The sequence below is a fragment of the Limanda limanda genome, chromosome 6 (genome assembly GCF_963576545.1).
Source record: "Limanda limanda chromosome 6, fLimLim1.1, whole genome shotgun sequence".
NCBI lineage: Eukaryota > Metazoa > Chordata > Actinopteri > Pleuronectiformes > Pleuronectidae > Limanda > Limanda limanda.
This window is the reverse complement of record NC_083641.1, coordinates 10,283,871-10,302,305: the sequence shown is the minus strand read 5'-3', so window position 1 is coordinate 10,302,305 and position 18,435 is coordinate 10,283,871. Positions and strand designations below refer to the sequence as shown.

The window sequence follows — 18,435 nt, the reverse complement described above, 5'->3', positions numbered from 1 at the left end:
ATTACAATTTCTTAGTGAAACTTCCATTTCCTTTCCAAGATTTATTCTTTTAATGAGTCATTTATAATTTTACTTAATTCATTATACTAAATGGAAATAGAGAAATTACCTTTGATGATTATAAAAAGCTTTTTAAATGTAACCTTTTCTCACTATTTTTTCTAACGTGACAGCCTCTTTTGTTCCATCTCTAAACTGATTTGTGCAGACTCTCCATTTCACAGATGGAGGAGAGAACATTTAATTAAATTCAACCAAAGAGCAGCAACAGAACTGGATGTATTTGATATAGGCATGTGGGTGGAGCCCTGACTGTTAAAACTACTACTTTATCTTTGCATGAACAGGGTCTACACTCTGAATCATATTTTTGCACTTTCACTTGCAGTCCAGATAATGGTTCGGTGACGCACTGGTTTATAACTGCTAGGAAGAGAATTCATTAATTTGCCCTGACCACCATAACAGTGATTAACACTTAAAGGTTTAGTGTGTAGAATTTAGTGACATATAGTGGTGAAGTAGCATGTTGCAGCTGAGTACGCCTCACCTGATCCTCCCCTTTCAAACTTTAAAGAGAGCCTGTGGTAACCTTCAGTTGTCATAAAAACTCAACACCTTTGTCCAGTTTGTCCAGTTTGGTCTACTGTAAAAAACATTGCGGCCTCCGTAGAGAGGACCCGCTCCCAATGTTAATATAAACTATTTAAATGACAAGGGCTCATTCTAAAAAATATTTCTCTAAAAAGGAAACATTGCCCCTTGCACACAAGCATGTCCTCTGTGTGTGTGACAAGCCATTAAACTGTTAACCCACACATATTACTATCTCAATAATGCTATCTTAAAGTAACAGTAAAATACTGTGCCACTGATTTTAGACCAGGCTTTTGATAACTGTGTCAGTCTGAAAATAGCAAAGACAAGTGCGTCACTCTTTGTGCCAAGAGTGAGATTAGTCCCTCAAACATAATCATCTGTCATATAACAGATAGGTGACCCTGTCTGGCTGTTGTATGGTTTTTCATGCGAAATAAAACATTTACCCAGTCAAGATGCACAACACCCACACACACACAGTCTAGCCTGCATGCTCTATCCCAAGACTTAAGCAATCCAAGGTTAATTTATATAAGTAAAAATCCCAGGATCAACCTTCACTTTGATTTGTTTGAACACCTCCCATCCCTGCCCAATGAGCTCCACTTGTGCAAGGCGATGGTATTCGGTGAGTTCCGAGTGTCTGCCCTCCTCCCATTAGTATTAATGTAGCTGAAAGCGCACATGAGCAGCAAGTGGAAATTAAAGTGCAGTAAAAGTGCTTTCTTTCCCTCCCTGATGGCTGATGAGTGATATGATGAGTGATCTCCCGCACTGGCTCCAAATGAATCCATCCTTTCTGTCTAAATTGAAGCAGCTGAATTCCCGCTGGGACCGGCTGTAGCAGCGTGCTTCATCTACTGTGAAAAAAAGCACTTGTCTCAAATATTTCACACAGGTCACATTGAAATGAGATTTATTGATTTGCTTTCACCAGACTGAAAAACTCTTTCCAGCTGATTTATTTGTCTAGGTAATGCTATTGTGATGTCACTGTGTTTTACTGGATCTACTTTGTATGTTTTATAGTTTAGTTTTGATGGATGTTTTCAAGATTTAAGCTGTGTGCATAGTCTGCCTACTGCATAACTGATGGAATACTGTAAAAGTGAAATTCTCATTACCCTCCACCATCAGATAGAATAAAAGAGAAAACAATGTTTGATGTCCACTTACAGTCTCATGCTGTTTCCTGACTTATCTTTTTTTTCCCTCTGTGTTGTTTCTTGACTACAGTCAGCCCAAAACCTGGCTCAGATCAGTGATCTACAGGCCCAGTTGGAGGAGGCCCTCAAGGAGAAGCAGGAGGTTCAGGAGAAGGTAGGTGCCAGCGTTTTGCTCTTACATAAAGGTGATAGTGACATGGAGAGAAAGGACTACTTTCTCTGTTTTAGTCTCATAAATATGAGGCTCTGGAGAAGTTGAGATTTTGTATGGATTTTCTGCAGATTCTTTTTTAACTAGTGCAGTTCCCATTCTAGACCTGCCTGTTTGGAATCGACTGTTCTCTTGTCCTGTGTTAAAGGGATCGTTCACAATTGAAGTAAATGGCAAAGCACTGCGTCAAATGAAAAAACAAAACAGAAAATGTCTCCATACTGCTCCCCTCACATCAGCTAGCGGCAGCTAACTCCTGCTTAACATCTACTGTTAGTTGGTAACTTAAATTGTGCAGTAGACCTTCAAACGTACAACGGATAGTCACCATCTAGTCCTATGTTCTAAAAACAAAACCACCGTTAATGTGTCTTATGTACTGCATGTCAGCTATTTCATAGGTCTGCTATGCAATCAACACAATCTTCACACCCAAGTTCATAACTCATCAAAATAAAACTTATGTGATTCAGGTCAATGTGAAGCCTTGCTGCAACAAAACTAACTTTGTGGCTTTTACTATGAAGACAAATTACTAAAGAGGAGGTGAAGTTATGAATGTTGTTGCCATGACCACGAGCAGCACCAGTGACACCCATGAAGGTCTGTCAGTCCCATATGGTAAAATAAATTAAATCAAAGTATGAAAATGATCTGGTTTCGATTTGACCTTCGGTTGCTAAGGTTAAAGATGTAGACGTGAAACATTGAGCTCAGCCCATGAATGCACATCAATTGTTATTGCCTGCAGAGCTTAAATCGGGAAGTTTAATGTTGCACCCTGATATCTTTTTGAGTTTCCTTGTTGCAGGTTCCACCGAAGAGCCTCATTACAAACTTGCATGAATGTGCAGCACTGCCTCAGCCCTTTTCCTTTTCCTATGAAAAAAAAATACAAACCCTTGATGTAATTGATGTGTCATTCAAGCAGAGCAGTCACTAAAAATATGAGACAAAGATGGCAAACTTGGTTTCCCGACTCAGACAAGCCATGAAGCTGAACATGCTAGTTCTGTCATCCTTTTAATGGCTGCTGCTGAATGAGTATATTTCACGGTCAGACTCAGCTGTATTTGATAAATCAAACCCAGCCAAGGGGAGAGGGAGTGCCCAAGGGATATTTTGTCTTAGAATGACCCATGCCCACAATACCATCTGAGACCTTAGAGTTTCAGAGCACTTACCTCCAAAGAAGAAGGGACAATCATTCAAAGTCTCTAAAGCTAAAGAGATAACAACCTGTCGTATTATTTTGAAATGGTAATATCACAGTTTTTCCAAGTAAATTATCTGAACCCACCACAAGGATGGGTTACCATTTTAATACTTCTAATGCCTGTTCTGATATAATCAATACCAATCAAACTTTAAATTATACCTTTCTTTGAAGAATATAAAACCTTAAACTGAGTTTATATGCTGTGCCTTATTTATTTAATGAGGACACAAGAAGATGCTTGCTAAGTACAGTGGTGGAGTTGAGATGTGGTTGGCTTTGCAAAAAGACTGGAAGTGGAACGGGATCCGCCCCTTAATCCACATCTAAGTTTAATTGTTTCCTCTGGGGCCCAGATCCCATTCCACTACCAAATTAGATCTGCTAACAAAATGAACCAACAAACTAACAAACCAAAACTTGGTTACTTTGATGAAAACATAACCTCCTGGCGGAGATAAAAATGCACCTACCCAATTTAAAACACACTAATTGACAAGTTGTATCTCATTTGGCTGATCCAAAGATTCAAAGCACCAAATATTCAAACTACTTTAAATTCTCCTTTTTCTTGTATGCCCCAAGAGGCTATAGAGATTTCTAATTCAAGCAAATACAGCAGGGGTTAAAGTGTATTTACCTCTCAGAACATCAGCTCCTGTAGTGATTGCTTTAAATGTACTCGTAAAAAATAATTTTGTGATGAGCAGAGTGAGTATATTCTACACGTCTTCTTTTGGATCAATTATTAAAATCCCAGTTTTGTTGAGACTTAGTTGGAGAAATTTAGCTGTCATCAGAAAAGGTCATTGTGATCCACAGCTATGATTCATAACATATAAAGACTAACAAATATCAACATGTGTATTTGTGTGTCGTAGCTGCAAGCTCTGCAAAGCCAGCTAGAGTTCCAGGAGCAGTCCATGGTGGAGAAATCCCTCGTCAGCCGGCAAGAGGCCAAGATCCGTGAGCTTGAGACCAAGCTGGAGTTTGAGAAGACCCAGGTCAAACGCCTGGAGGTGAGTTATAAAAACAGGTGTCAAGAAGTGCTGGTCTTGGTAGGTGTGTTGGAGAGGATGTGGAGGACATGACAGATTGGTGGTACAAGGTAAAAATGTGCCGCCAAGGTCAGAGACTGGCTCGGGAAACAGGAGAAAGTCAGGGTAAACTTAAAAAGTGTAACCATTTCTGCTTTACTGTTTCCTCTAGCATCTTGTCTAACTTTCATTTGGCAATACTATTTGTTATTCTGTAATTTTTAAATTACTTCCAGATTTTGCCTGATCCTCTCTCGCCCACTGCTAAATTACCCTGTATTACATGTTGCAGGTTCAGTTTAGTAATCACTTGCTATGCAATGTGCTAACCAATACATGTTTCTTCTCCTCCTCAGTCTCCAACCCCAACAGAATATATTTATCTATTGAATGCATGTTTTTTTAAATATTGTTAGATTTCTAGTTTGTGCTGAATTGTTAAGAGTTTGGAACGCCAGGGTTAGACTCATTCTCCCTTTTGTTTTGTTTTTCGTGGTTTTTCCACAGCAATAAAACAGCAGTGAGTGAATATTTCAGGTTGCCTGAATAGTGTAACTTATCAAAGCTAGAGGTAGCAGTGCTCAATCAATAAAGCTTTGAGGAGGCAGACTTAAAACACCCCCTCAGTATGTGAAATGTGTACAGGGTGGCTAATGCAGGAGCCAACTCACTGGGAAAGTGTGCTGCTGGCATTGATGCGAAAACCGAGTACACATTCCCTGCAGATTTAAGCCTCATGCAGGAGTCATCTGTTTTAACACTGCTGAAGAATAACACGTAGGTGAAGAAAGTCTGCTGCAGCACGTTATTGCATTATTGATACAAATAAGCTCATCAATAGTTAACTTCTGTCTTCTGACTGGGTTCTGTGGTACACTCATGACCATTCTCACTGAACTACAGCAGTTTATTGTTCATATTATTTATGGGTTTACTTGGAATGTATGGATTTTTATCTGCTTCATATTGGAGTTTGAGCTTTTGATTTTTTGATGCAGATTTTTGAGCACCATAATATTCAAGATATTGCTTTATGCAAAATTGTTTTGTCATGCTTGGGACAAGACTTTAGAGCAAGTAGTGTTCCTGCCCACATTTTTGGTAGACCTCAGCAAAGAAATGGTTGACCCTATTTGCTGGAAAACCTTGCATGTAATGTTTTTGTAGAGCTCTCTCTGCTTGCTTTCCTATCGTGGTATAAAACAGAAATAAAAGATGACAAATAATTGTTTTCATGCAGGGCTAAAAACAGTCTGAACATGTCCAAAGATGATAATCAGCTTGTCATTGTAATCATGTTAACATGCTGATGTTAACATTTAGTGACCTGTGGTTGCAGCCTTATTCCATGGTGGGAAACATGTTAAATCAACCCAGTTAATATGCATGATTGCAATGTTGTTCACTGTATAGACAGTATTCATGTATTTCTATTTTCATCTGACAATCACGGGATAGAGCCCATGGGGTTTCAGCAACCCAACCAAAAGTGCAGTGTTGTAATAACCAATAGAAATAATGGCGAAAACCGAATAATTAAGATCCAATTTGTAATAATCCATAATTATCCTTCAGTGGAAACATTAACACCAAATTTATTTTATACAGAAACTGCTTGTCTGCTCTTGGGAGCCTTCGGGCAGATCTTGTCCCAAACAGATGTAAATCAGTCTCTATGTCTGGAATCTGCTGTAGCTTCTTCTTAGTTTGATTTTCTTTGGACATACTTAACCATTAGTTATATTCCTGCCATCTTATTTTCCTGCGTATCACATATCATTGTGGCTGTCCAAATGTCTCTAAGTCTTTTCATATAAGTAAAATACTACATATTTAGCATTTTATTAGGTATTTCATGTAATTATTCATAAATTTAAATATATATGTGGAATGTATCAAATCGTGGCTTATATATGCAGGATAATGCTCCAAGCCACTAAGTTAAATACTCAGACTGGTTTCATGAACATATGAATCCTGTATAATTTTTGTGATGTGGTAGGAGAGGAGTTTGGAAGCATGACTTTGTAGCTGATAGATCTACAGAAATGATGTGATATAGGACATGAATTTCAGAGGAAATTTTTCAAAATCTTTGACACGATTCCTTTCTGTTGTGATGCAGACGAGCAAGTGAAAAAACCTCAGAAGGTTTTAGTGTTCCTCCCTGTTCTGTGCATCAGAGAGTGCAGGCTCACCCTGTCTTGTCATACACTTACCCCACTTGTTTGAAGATATTAACCTGTGACTTCTGACCAGAATAGTAGCTAGGTGCAAGGTAGATTGGCTAAATCAGTTACTCTGACAGGTAGTCAATATCACTCTATTATCACTATAGTGGTAAATGCAATAATACAGCACTTTTTTCGAGTCTTTCTATTCAAGTCCATTTACACACAAATTATACAATGTTTCTATATATAGCACTTCTCTATCATACGTGAATCAAATTCACAATTTGGAGTTCAGTGACATACCGACTGGAGGAGTCGGGCCACCAACTTTCCATTAATGGGACAGACCATCTACCTCCTGAGCAACAGCCACTCAAGAATCTAAATAAAAAATATTAGGTTGATAAAATCACAATATTAGTCATTCTTGTTGAGGAAATGATTTAAAGTTGCTCATTTAGTTAACCCTCTTACTCAGTGAGGGTATATGGTAACAGTCGTTAAATCCTCTCTTTATTGTCTTGCAGAGCCTTGTGACTCGTCTCAAGGAGAACATGGAGAAGCTGATGGAGGAACGAGATCAACGCAGCAGCAGCGAGAATCGAGAGAAGGAACAGAACAAACGTATGCAGAGACAGATCCGCGACACCAAAGAGGAGATGGGCGAACTGGCCAAAAAGGAAGCCGAGGCTAGCCGCAAGAAACATGAGCTGGTAACGATCTGATGCCAGTAATGAGACAACTTGCTCACAGTTTGATCAATGAGCGAGCAGTACTCTCAGATAAACCCAGCGTTTTAAGAATGGCCTCTGTGGTATCCATCAACAGTAAATCAGCACCATTGAACTGTGTTACCTTTTGTAAAAGTGAAAAGTTCCTCCTGTGTTTGTCTCATTAACAGGAAATGGACATTGAGAGCCTAGAAGCTGCTAATCAGAGCCTGCAGGCTGACCTCAAGCTGGCCTTCAAAAGGATTGGTGACCTCCAGGCCGCCATTGAGGATGAGATGGAGAGTGAAGACAATGAAGACCTCATTAACAGGTACAAAAAGTAATCTTCTAGGTTTGGACGATTTGAACTAACTTAAAATTGGTGCTCCCCAGGTCAAGAATGAATTCATACTCACCTGAATATTTTAGTCTGGATATTCATAGGATATTGTTCTTACCTTTACTGTATATGTGTCATCAACTGTTTCTGTTAGGATGTATGACTGCCCTACTTTTCATGTGATTCGATCTTGGTTTAAAAGTGACCGCAACAATGTTAACATGTTTGTAAACCATAAATTGATGAATTTGTTGTATGTCATATGACCTGACTTTATCTTGTGCACTCACTCTTATCTGTAAAGACAATCCATTGTAACTCTTCCTAATTCAGCCATCACAGGTTGCCCGGGTGAAATAGTTACATATGTCGTGTTATTTCTTTTAGTTTCTGAGAGTGAGATGAGAAGAGCGAGATGAGAATGTTGACATCGGTCTTATGTCGGTGCGTAGAACAGAGCCTGGTGATCAGCAGCCAGGCACACTGAGTTCCTGGAGTCGTGCCGTCACAGTGAGGTTGCCTGCTTTCATCATGTCTGCACAGGGAGCAAAACCTCAGCCTGTTCTCAACCCACGCTGTAGCCGTAGAGTTTTCTCAGAAGCCATCGGTTGTTTGTCAAGAAATCTGTGCTTTGCTTGGCAAACCGATGTGCTGACTTGGGCTCTCTGCTCAACAAAGATAGACTCAATGTGTGTGTCACCTCAAATAGTCAGGAGTTATCCAAGCAAATGTCTGAGTCTGACTGTATTATTCACAGTAAAAAGTCCTATCCTTTCCCAAGGCCTCTTATAAGAAAATGTAATCACTGTCTGAGCCTCACAATGGTCCCACAAAGAGTGAGCGTTGTTGTCTGTAAGGTGTTTTTCTCTGCTCCGTATGCGCGGCACAAGATTACGATCAGATGGCATGCTGAGTCAATATATGAGGTGCACAATACGGTTAGTTTGGCAAGGAGAAGTACAACCCCGTCATCACAGCGTCTGCCATTACATCCATTGTTATTCAGATATTTCTAAGCATCCTTGACGTTTTTGTTTTTCACCTGATTCTTACTTCATGGTTTCCTTTTGTTTTGTCTTTTGTTTTCTGTTTTCTTTTGTTTTCTCTCCCTCCACCCATCACCACTACGACCAGTTTGCAAGACATGGTGACAAAGTATCAGAAAAGGAAGAACAAAAAGTGAGGAACTTGAACTCCTGATGATTCCTTTCATCACTGGAAATGATGCAGCTTTCTACAGTCTTTGAACATTTAGTCGAGAAGTTGATAGTGGAGAGAGAAAACCCGCAGCTTTTCTCTGGGTTTAGTTTCAGTCCAGTAAGTCCATCACATCTGGCTGTCACACCATAGAAAAGACAGAAGAGCTGATATTTCAAGGAGAAATTCCCCCTGACTTAAAAGATGAAAAAGATATTTGGAATACATCTGGCTTCCCCTGCCGCTTTTGTTGTTTCTGGATTTCTCTGATTCCTCTGATAACTCTAAACTATTATCAGGCCCTCAGAATCAAAGAATGATGGCTCAGTTTCAGGTCCAATATGTTCAACAGATCAAATAGGAAGAAATGTCTCAAAGAAGAGGCAGAGATACTGTATATCTAAGGATTACACAATGTGTGAAGACTATAGAATAATGCATCATCAACAGTGCACGGAGATTCCCCCATAACCCCAGTTTACTGCACTCTTCACTGCATGCCCTCACATGCTGAGATGCATGAAAGCCACTGACAATATGTTTCTTAAGCCCCAGCATGAAGCCACACTCCCTCAGATTCACTGTACGGTTAACCACTCACCGAAGCAGGTTGGAGGTCTTCCTCGCAGTTCTCCATTATGTCGCCAAGGGGCTTATCCAGCTGTGTGTGCTGCCTTGCCGAGGGTGTCATGTCGGACTCTGCTGTTGTTGTGTTTGAACAGCACCCAACCTGTCAGCCTCTCACTCCCTGGGCACTGTTAATTTTTCATTGCCCTGCTCTAGGGCTTGATGTGACAGGGGCTCGGGGTGACTGCCCTCCTGACAGCAGGAAAGGAGGGTGTGTTCCACATCTAGCTTTGACTCGCAGTCACTCAATAATGCAGAATCCTCAATGTCTAACAAAGAGCTGTCTCGCTCACCAGGCAAGTAGCACATGAAGGGTTGACCTCTGGCTCCAGTCTGTGTTTCGTTTCCTGATGGTGTAAATCTGAAATATATAAGGCACACTTAAACACTTAACAAAATAAAGTTACCTGTAGCTGAGTCACTTGTAGTAATGCTGATTTCAGGTAAAGTATTAACTTTTATATTCCTTTTTTTTTTTACAAGCAACTAATTATGATTACAGAGATATTAATTGACGTAAACAGGGTAATCCTCAGGTGAGTATCAAACAAGAGAGCTGTATTTGAGTTAAATCCTGTATCTACGAAATATACCAACTCAGAGAATCATATCTTGAAGTGAGAACTCTTGTTTCCATCATGGTGTTGAGAAAATAGATATATTTAAACAAAAAACCTAAATCCAACATCTCACTTATATTTAATCAGCTTACCTTGTAAAAATCTTTCACCTAAACTCTAGTCCTCCTTGTTTTTGGCCATGCAAACTGTCGTGGTCCTAATATCTGTGCCAATAAAGCATTGCTTTTAAATCATAGTTACCAGGGTTACTTTTTCTCTCATGCTACTGCTGGCTTAGCTGTCAATCAAACTTTTGCTCAACCTGCCCACTCAGAGGCTTGTAGAATGAAGGAATATGTCTTTCTCTCTCTCTACCTCCTCCGTATTTTGCATCCATCCATCCATTTCATTTTTGTCTGCTTATCGAGGACAGGTTCAGTGACAGTGACAGCAGTACTGTTTTCCTGTTCCTCCTGGGGGATCCTCAGACTTTCCAGATGTGATATGTAATCTTTCCAGTAGGCTCTGTCTCTACCTTAAGGGTCTTCTACCAGTTGGGCATCCTTGAAGATTCTCCAATCAAAGGAGACAACCTGATCAGAAGGAAATGATTTAAAACTTCAATGCAAGACTGTATTTTTAAACAACCAACTCAGATCCTCCACATTTAGAAACAATCTGCAGTAAGAGAGAGCAGCAGAAAATCCCCCGGACTGTAATACAACATCTGAAAATCCCTTTGTCCTCTTTGGTATCTGGTTTGGCAAATAAATTATTATTTTAATATGTGCAATTCATATTGTGCTGACTTAACCGGTCACTGCAGCGGGAGTTTTGCAGCACTGATAAACAATGTAACCAAAGCATGTGACACTGTGCTCCCCTGATTGTTTTGGAAAGGATGCATATGTCTGTGCTCCAAAGCCACAGGGACCTCACTAGGCCGACAGTTTCATATATCGGAGGCATAAACAGTGGTGTCTCTAAGACCCAGAGAGACACAGAGGAATGAAGCCAAGTACAACAGAGCAGGCGATCCATAGACGCTAATGATGAATGTAATAGTGTGTAACAGAGATGTACAACCAATTGCGGCAGAAAGTCACAGACAATTAATGTCTCCTCCGCCCTGTGTTTGTTTGCTTCCCCAAGGCTTTCAGCAGGGCTTAGCTAATGGTATCTTGGCCGAGGATACACATTTTAGATGACACCATGTATGAAGGTGCTCAATTACATGATAGAGCCCACCATTGTGGTCTTGGCCATAGACCAGATTGGTGTCACTGTACGCTGAATCTGTTAAGGCTTAGAGAGTAAATACAGTTTTTCAGCTGCAACATTTACTCACTCATGACTGCAGTATTTCTGCAATATGATAAAACTAAACCTGTCAGAAGTATCTATTTTTACAAGCTAAACAGTAATTTATTTAGTACTGTAAAGTCCTCTTGTTGGTTTCAGGAAACTCAGAGGCGTTACTTTGGTTACAAGGTGAAGAACACAAAAGTGCATGCATTCTGCTTTTCTAAAGGCATAAGGCACAATATTTTATTTAAAACAAATATCAGGGAAAACAAGATGACTCACTGAAACAACACACAGATCTTACACCACTTTGCCCTGAAAAGGGTCAGATAAGGAGCCATGTCTGGATTTTAGATCTGAGACCTGACATTTGAGCATCCAATCCTTATGGCTGAAGTTCAGCCTATTTTCTGACAAATCTGCAGTGACAGGGACACTTGGCTGCACTGTTATCATAACAGTAGACAGCAGCAAATCCCCAGATTGTCTAATAGCCGAGGTCTTTTCTGCAAAGTTAATTATAGCTTAAGAATCCATTGCTCTCCTCCTTGGCCCCATCCTCTGCCCTCGTCTTTGGCGTGAATGCACTCTAGCATTACCACCCAAGGTAATTGTATTCCATAAACGCCAGCAGGCTTTGAATTTGGATCTTGCTGGGCAAGCCATTGTTTGGAATCTCTCCTTTGAAATCTGGGGGGATTTGTCTCTGACTGCTAATGATTTTAATTATCGGTGGTACTGCACCATTTTGACCTTTGCAAGAAAAGACCGCTTTTCCCTCTCTCTTCCTCGACAATATGGAAGGCTTTCTGAAACAGATGCAGATGAAAACAGAGATGTTGAGCCACCCCTATGATGTCTCAGTAGGACTATTAAGCTGTAACAACTTAATTTCACAGCGCCACACAAGCACTGGGCTCCGACGGCACTTAATGAGAGTTGCGCTCTTTTCATCCGTGTCAAATTTGATGACAAGCCCTCTGTTTTACTCTGTGGCTTGCAGTGGCTTTTGAACGTGTAAGGATAATTGAGAGGAAGAATTGTGCAGTGCCCAGCTGTGTACCAAATCATTCTGTCAAGAGCTGAAATTATGAGTGTTTGCATGTTGTTGCTATATGTTTGTGTGTGTGGAGGGTGTATGTATGTGTGTGCGTGCATGTGCTCTTGTACAGAATTCTTTGTGAGGACATTTTGGGAAACTGAGGACATTTTGGCTGGTCCTCACTTTGTGACCCACCTTTAATGGACAGTTTGGGGGGTTAAGACTTGGTTTAAGGGTTAGAATTAGGTTTGGGTTAGTGTTAGGCATGTAGTTTGAATGGTTAGGGGCTAGTGAATGCATTATTTTCCTTACTAAGATAGAAGTACAAATGAGTGTGTGTGTGTGTATGTGTAGCTGTGCAATTACGCAGATGTGTTGTTTTCACTGTCCATGCCATCTTATCATTGGCTGTAGTTTATTTCATAGAGCTAGGAACACAAGAACATGAACATTGTCTCACCTAGTTTCACAACAGAGATATGTACATCTAACCTTTATCAGATCTATGCAGGCATGTTACTCTAATACACAATGACAGACATTGTCTATTTTTTAAATTCCAGTATCCCTCTGATACACACAGTTATCAGGACACACCTTTCACATGCCAAAGTCCCACATCATAAAAACTATTTTACAATATTCAGTGCGCGACAACTGCACTTTCTCTAAGTGAATTTGTTGCTCTGATAGATTTACAACCACTTATTAACTGAGGTAGTGCTGCTGTAACATTATCTTTTATTATTCGAGTCTTCCTCCTTGTCAAAACATGGTGCCTGCATTATTCATAATTCAGATGTGTAGCATAATTTCAGTTTAACCAAATCGTCACAGCACTATTTTGGAGGTGAGGTTGTTACCTAGGCTGAACCATAATTCATATTCACTTTCCTCTCTACTTGCATAGTTCAGATATCAAAGCAGAGTTGCTTCACTCCCAGATCAGTAAATGTGGTGTGTAAAATGTTCATCATACATAACAGGCTAGTGATGGCCAAAAACTTTAAAGGGCCAGGTGGTAAAAACATAGAAGTGGGTGTTAATATCTATACAGCCTGTTGTGGGCATGTTTGGGTGAGCTGACTGCATGTGCTGTTTTTTATCCAGAATAAATGGCTCAACGACTAACACGTCATGCCTGGTCTGCTTTTTCTGACCCCACAGCAATAGATTTACAGACAGAAATGTGCAGGAACGATTCTCCTATAACACTAACATTTTATATACCTTGTTCTCTCCTTCCTGAATAACCATGTCTGGCTTTTGGTCGTTGATAACCTCCTTTCTCATCTTGTCTGCCCTTTGCTTTCTCTGACTTGTTTTTCTTTCTTTAACTGCTTACCAGTCCAGGGGATTCAGACTCCGACTCCGAGGTGGAGGATCGTGTTGATGGGGTGAAGTCCTGGTTGTCCAAAAGCAAAGGTTCTGCCAAGAACCTCTCAGATGATGGCAGTCTCAAGAGCTCCAGGTCAGTACACAGGCAGCTGCTATCAGCATCATTTCAGCAGCTGATAGTGAGCAGTCTACCCAGACATTTGAATGGTTTAGAACTTTGGATGAAGTGGTTTACATGGTCTGGCCCAGAGGAAATAGAGCAATGTGAGCGGGTTACTTGGCTGAAATTAGGGATGCACCGATCCGATATTTGTATCGGTATCGGTACCGATATTGAAGAAATTTCTAGATCGGGTATCGGTGACAATGGGCCGATCCATATCGGCTGATCTATTCAGTGTAATTCTATGCTGTGCGCTGTGAGTGACGTCATACGCAAGCAACGTGCGGAGCCGACAGTGTCCGGCGCCTCTCCCCGCCGCCCCGGTGCGAGCCGAGCCGCCTCCACCGGGGCCGCGGGGCTCCCCGGAGCCGGGCTGCCGGCTGCTTGTGCTGCTGCCCCGGGACCGGGGCCCGGACCGGGAGCCGGAACTTTGCCCACTCCGCCCGCCGCCGCCGCTAGCTTCCCCGGGGCGGCTGTGAACCCCGGTCCGGCTCCCGGTCCCTCCGGCGGCCCGGTGCCGGACGGGTCCCGGTCCGGATCTCCCGCCCTGCTCAGTTTGAACGGAACCGGCGGAGCTGCAAAGTTGGTGAACTCGCCCGCGGGTGACTTAGAACTGGTGCGGACCAGGGGAATCCGACTGTTTAATTAGTATCGGTATCGGATCGGTATCGGCCGATACTAAACCTCAGATATCGGTATCGGAGGTAAAAAAAGCGGATCCGTGCATCCCTAGCTGAAATGAGGGAATTGCTGTTTTTTTCCAAAGTGCTTTGTATTTTATTGTCACCATCCCAGAGAAGGTTTGTTTCTAAAAAACACAACACCTCAGTGGTAGATTTATCAACATGCCCAATGGCCAGCTGGCAACGTCTACCTGAGACACTCGCAGAGATTAATGGATGTGTCTGCAAGCTGACAGCTTGAATTGCCCCAGATTTGTCTCCTTACCAGAAGATTTAACTTCCTTCCCTCAGCTGAGCCACTTCCAACTTTAAAAACTTTTTAAATGTCTCTTAGCAGCAGATCCCCGTAGGCATACACTGAGTGATTTCATTGAGCTAGCCAACACTGCCCCTTGTAGTAGTAAGTTTCAGATTCACATGACTTTAATTGCTCAGGAGTAAGAGCACAAGTACATTTGAACTCTTGCCAACTTCTCTCAGTCATTTAACAAAGAACAGGCCAACAAAAGGGACTAAAAAGCAATTTAAATATTCATCAAGTTTAATGTGTTACTTTAGTTTTCATATGGGAATGTTGTTCAACCAAATTTAACAAAATGTTGTTATTGAAGTGTTCTGCAGTGCTCACAAGAATACATTATTAACGATCAGTGTGACATTACATACACGGTATTGATAAAAGTTCTCCTTCTCTTCATATGTAAGCACCTGACCTCTGTTTTTACTAGAACACAATGGTAAAATTTAACTTCCCTTAAACCTCGACCCTATCAGTCCGGCATTCACAATAGAAATAACTGTAACAAGTAGGACTTACTCTTTCTTATTTTCAAACACTTTTAATCCTCTTTGTCAGTCTCTGTGGAATAGCTCTAGCTTTCAAGCAGCAGAATATTATTTCTTCTTCTCTTCTTTCAAGTGCTACAAGTGGGGTTTAGGGACATTTTAATCAATCTTAATCTAGCAGAAAATAAATAGGCAGTTTATTAAATTCAAGTCCTTCATCAAATGTTCTAAGGTTAATGTTTCATTAGATTCAAGCAAAAACATTCAAATTTAGGAACTAAAACTAATTTCTGCCAACATGCCATTCAAAATATTGATTTATTTTTTGTCCTATGTGGGTCGTACGATTATTTTGGTTTCTGTCTTTACATTGCATTGCAGGAAAAACCCATGTTAGTCCATAGTAATTTTTCTCAAAATTAGCTTTTCTATACTCTATATTCAGCTTTTACATTTCTTCTCGCTATTCTGTCTTTATGATTTCAATCATCTCTATTTTTCTTCCTCAACTCACCTCCACTTGACCCTATGTCTCCCCATTTTCTCTCCCATTTTCTTCATTCCTTCCTCCTTTCCATTGTTGTTTCTTTCTAGATATGCTGTAAATTTAGACGCAAAAGAAGGGAAAGAGTGGAAAGAGGGTAAGGAATGGAAAGACATGAATAAGGAGGGCAAAGATGTAACACCGAGCAGGCCATTGTCCGTGATAAGTTCCCTTAGCTACAGAAAACGATCCAACCTGGATTCAATCGGAGGCAAAGAAAGTGCCCTCTTCAGTGCCCTCAAGGAGAATGCTGACCCAGAAGATTCACCGTCCTTCTCGAAGGCCAAACCCAAAACCTTGGATCTTCAAGATGACACCTACTCAGTTATCTCCAGGAGGAGGTCCCAGGTAGGGGATGACATGAATGGCAGAGAATCAGTCATCTCCCAGGCCTATTCAGAAGCCAACAGCCGAGCCAGGAAAGGCATGGACAGTCGTTGGGGTGACTTTGACAAGGAATCAACCATTTCATTCCCTGCATCAAATCGGGCTTCTACACATCTTGGGTTAAGCCCAGAGAATGATGCCAAATCTACCATCAGTTTAGGTCTGTCAAGCCCACTTGGACGCGGTCGAAGCACGTCTCGCGTAGATGGGGGCAGAGGTGGTTACTCAGTGAATGGCAGCAGTCCCACTAGCCCTTGCTTTAGCAGACGGTCTGGGGGTCGCAGCCCCGGAAGTGTTAGCAGAGCTGATTCTCGCATGTCACTGGCACGAAGCTGCCGCTTGAGTGAGTTTGATGTTGATATTGACGACAGTCGGAGTGTTGCCTTTACTGAGAAGTCAGCGTACAGTCCTGTTTCGTCCACCGGGCGCAGTATCTCCATGCCACCGCCACAAAACAGATCATCAACTTCTAATAATGATCCAGTTGATAATTTAGAAATCAAAACAGTCAGTCATCGCAATTACCTCGATCCCGACCTAGAGAAAGCTATCAATGAGGTGCTGAGTTTTAAGCCTATCAAATTCAAGCGCACCAGCTTGGAAGACTCAGAGGGTGAACGGGAACAGTCAAAGAATGATGAAGATGACAGAAAGAGCGTCAGGAATGGAGAGACTTCTCGCGCTGCCAGCAGTCTTAGACGCTCTGCATCTGCTGTGGACTGCATGAGACCGTCCCGCAGTGCCAGCAGCTGCAGCAGTCACCGTGGCAGCAAGAGCAAAGGCAAGAGTAAGAAAAAGAAGAGAAGCAACAGCTCAGAGTCCGACAGCTCAGGAGACGGCCGTCATCATAGGAGCAGCTCCAAGAGAGGGTCCAAGAAGTCCAAGAAGTCCAAGAAAAAGTCCAAGAAGCAGGATAAATCTTCATCATCTTCGTCCTCTACATCCTCAGATTCTGAATCAGACTCTGCTTCAGATTCAAGCTCCGGAGCCTCAACCATATCCTACCGAAGCTCGAGTAGTGTGAAGAGGGCCCCAGCTCGGAAGGCTTCCAGCCCAGAAAGAGAAGGAGAGGATGGGCCACAGAACGAGGATCCGCCACTTAACACAAAGGTTGATAAGAAGAGGAAGAAGAAGGTGGACAGCCTGATGATGAAGTACCTATACCGGCCGGACAGTGACTGAGGCAGGCAGTAGGTGCTTGCCTGATCCCGACCTAAGAGTGCTTTGACGCATGGTGTGATCTAATCAAAGACTTTGTCACCATTATCAATCATTATCCTGAATGAGATCAGCTCTCACAGTTCTCAACTTTGTGTGTTGTTTGGCATGCTCTCAATTTCTAATGCTGACTACTACTTGTTGTTAGTTTCAAGCCAAACAATGACCACAGTCTCTGTTTCTGACTGTTATTTAATACTGTTGAGGCTATTGGGTGCACTCCACGTGGATGTGCCCAGAATTACTCCCAAGATGTCACGTTGATTAATGCCCACAGAAGGTAAAAATAACAGTCAATTAAGAAAGGCCATAAAAATTGTTTCTTCCCTGCCCTATTACTTCAGGCATAATTAGGCCCCGAGCATTGATTAACACCTAGAAGCACATTCATCCAAGATACACAACTTTGAGTAATTAACCCACAGTTTTGTGTATTTAAACACATTGACTCTTTGATGGGTAATGACATTTGTTTATTAAGTTATTCTGTATGTTTTTCTTATTCTTTCAGCTTATTCATTTGACAACTGTAAAATTTAAGAAGGGAAACTGTCACAGTCCTTTGTATTTCTTATTTAAGTGATATAGATCTAACATCTTAGTAATCATATAACTGAATGGTTTTGCATTTAACATTGCATGAGGTTACTGAGATTTAGTAAGATGACACAAGGTAACCTCACAGTATCGTTTATAGTATAACAAACACCAGCAAATATAACTACTTGCAGAGATACTGCAAGTAGTCCCCAATGGAATGGAAGCGATGCATACAACACAACATACAACATTTCTTTATCAGTCCCGATATAGTACCATATATCATATATTTACTCAGCGTGTTTATTGCTGCCAGTAGTGGATGAAAGATGAGCTGCAGCAACAATACAAGTTAATACAGGAGTGTCATTCAAACACAATCTAACCGTTTTGTATTTTGTATGTTACACCTGCCTGATGTTGCCATTTTACTACTGGGTAGTTATTTGATGAAAAATAATGAAGTCCTGTCTTGTCACATATGTTTTTATGCATTTTTAAAAGCATGTGTGGTCAAAGTGCTGATTTTCACTTGTGTGTGTGTGTTTATTACACTGAGTTGCACTGAGCTCTCTTCCCAATTTTTATTTT

General features: G+C 41.3%; 1 protein-coding gene across 1 annotated transcript in view; it reads left to right on the top strand.

The window, feature by feature from the left end:
* Positions 1–18,435, top strand: part of myo18ab (myosin XVIIIA b) — a 118,207-nt gene that overhangs the window by 96,697 nt on the left and 3,075 nt on the right. Inside the window, exons 37-42 of the mRNA XM_061072925.1 lie at positions 1,837–1,920; positions 4,075–4,212; positions 6,932–7,117; positions 7,306–7,445; positions 8,589–8,633; positions 13,534–13,656. Coding sequence (XP_060928908.1) covers positions 1,837–1,920; positions 4,075–4,212; positions 6,932–7,117; positions 7,306–7,445; positions 8,589–8,633; positions 13,534–13,656 — 716 coding nt within the window. The remainder of the gene's footprint in view (positions 1–1,836; positions 1,921–4,074; positions 4,213–6,931; positions 7,118–7,305; positions 7,446–8,588; positions 8,634–13,533; positions 13,657–18,435) is intronic.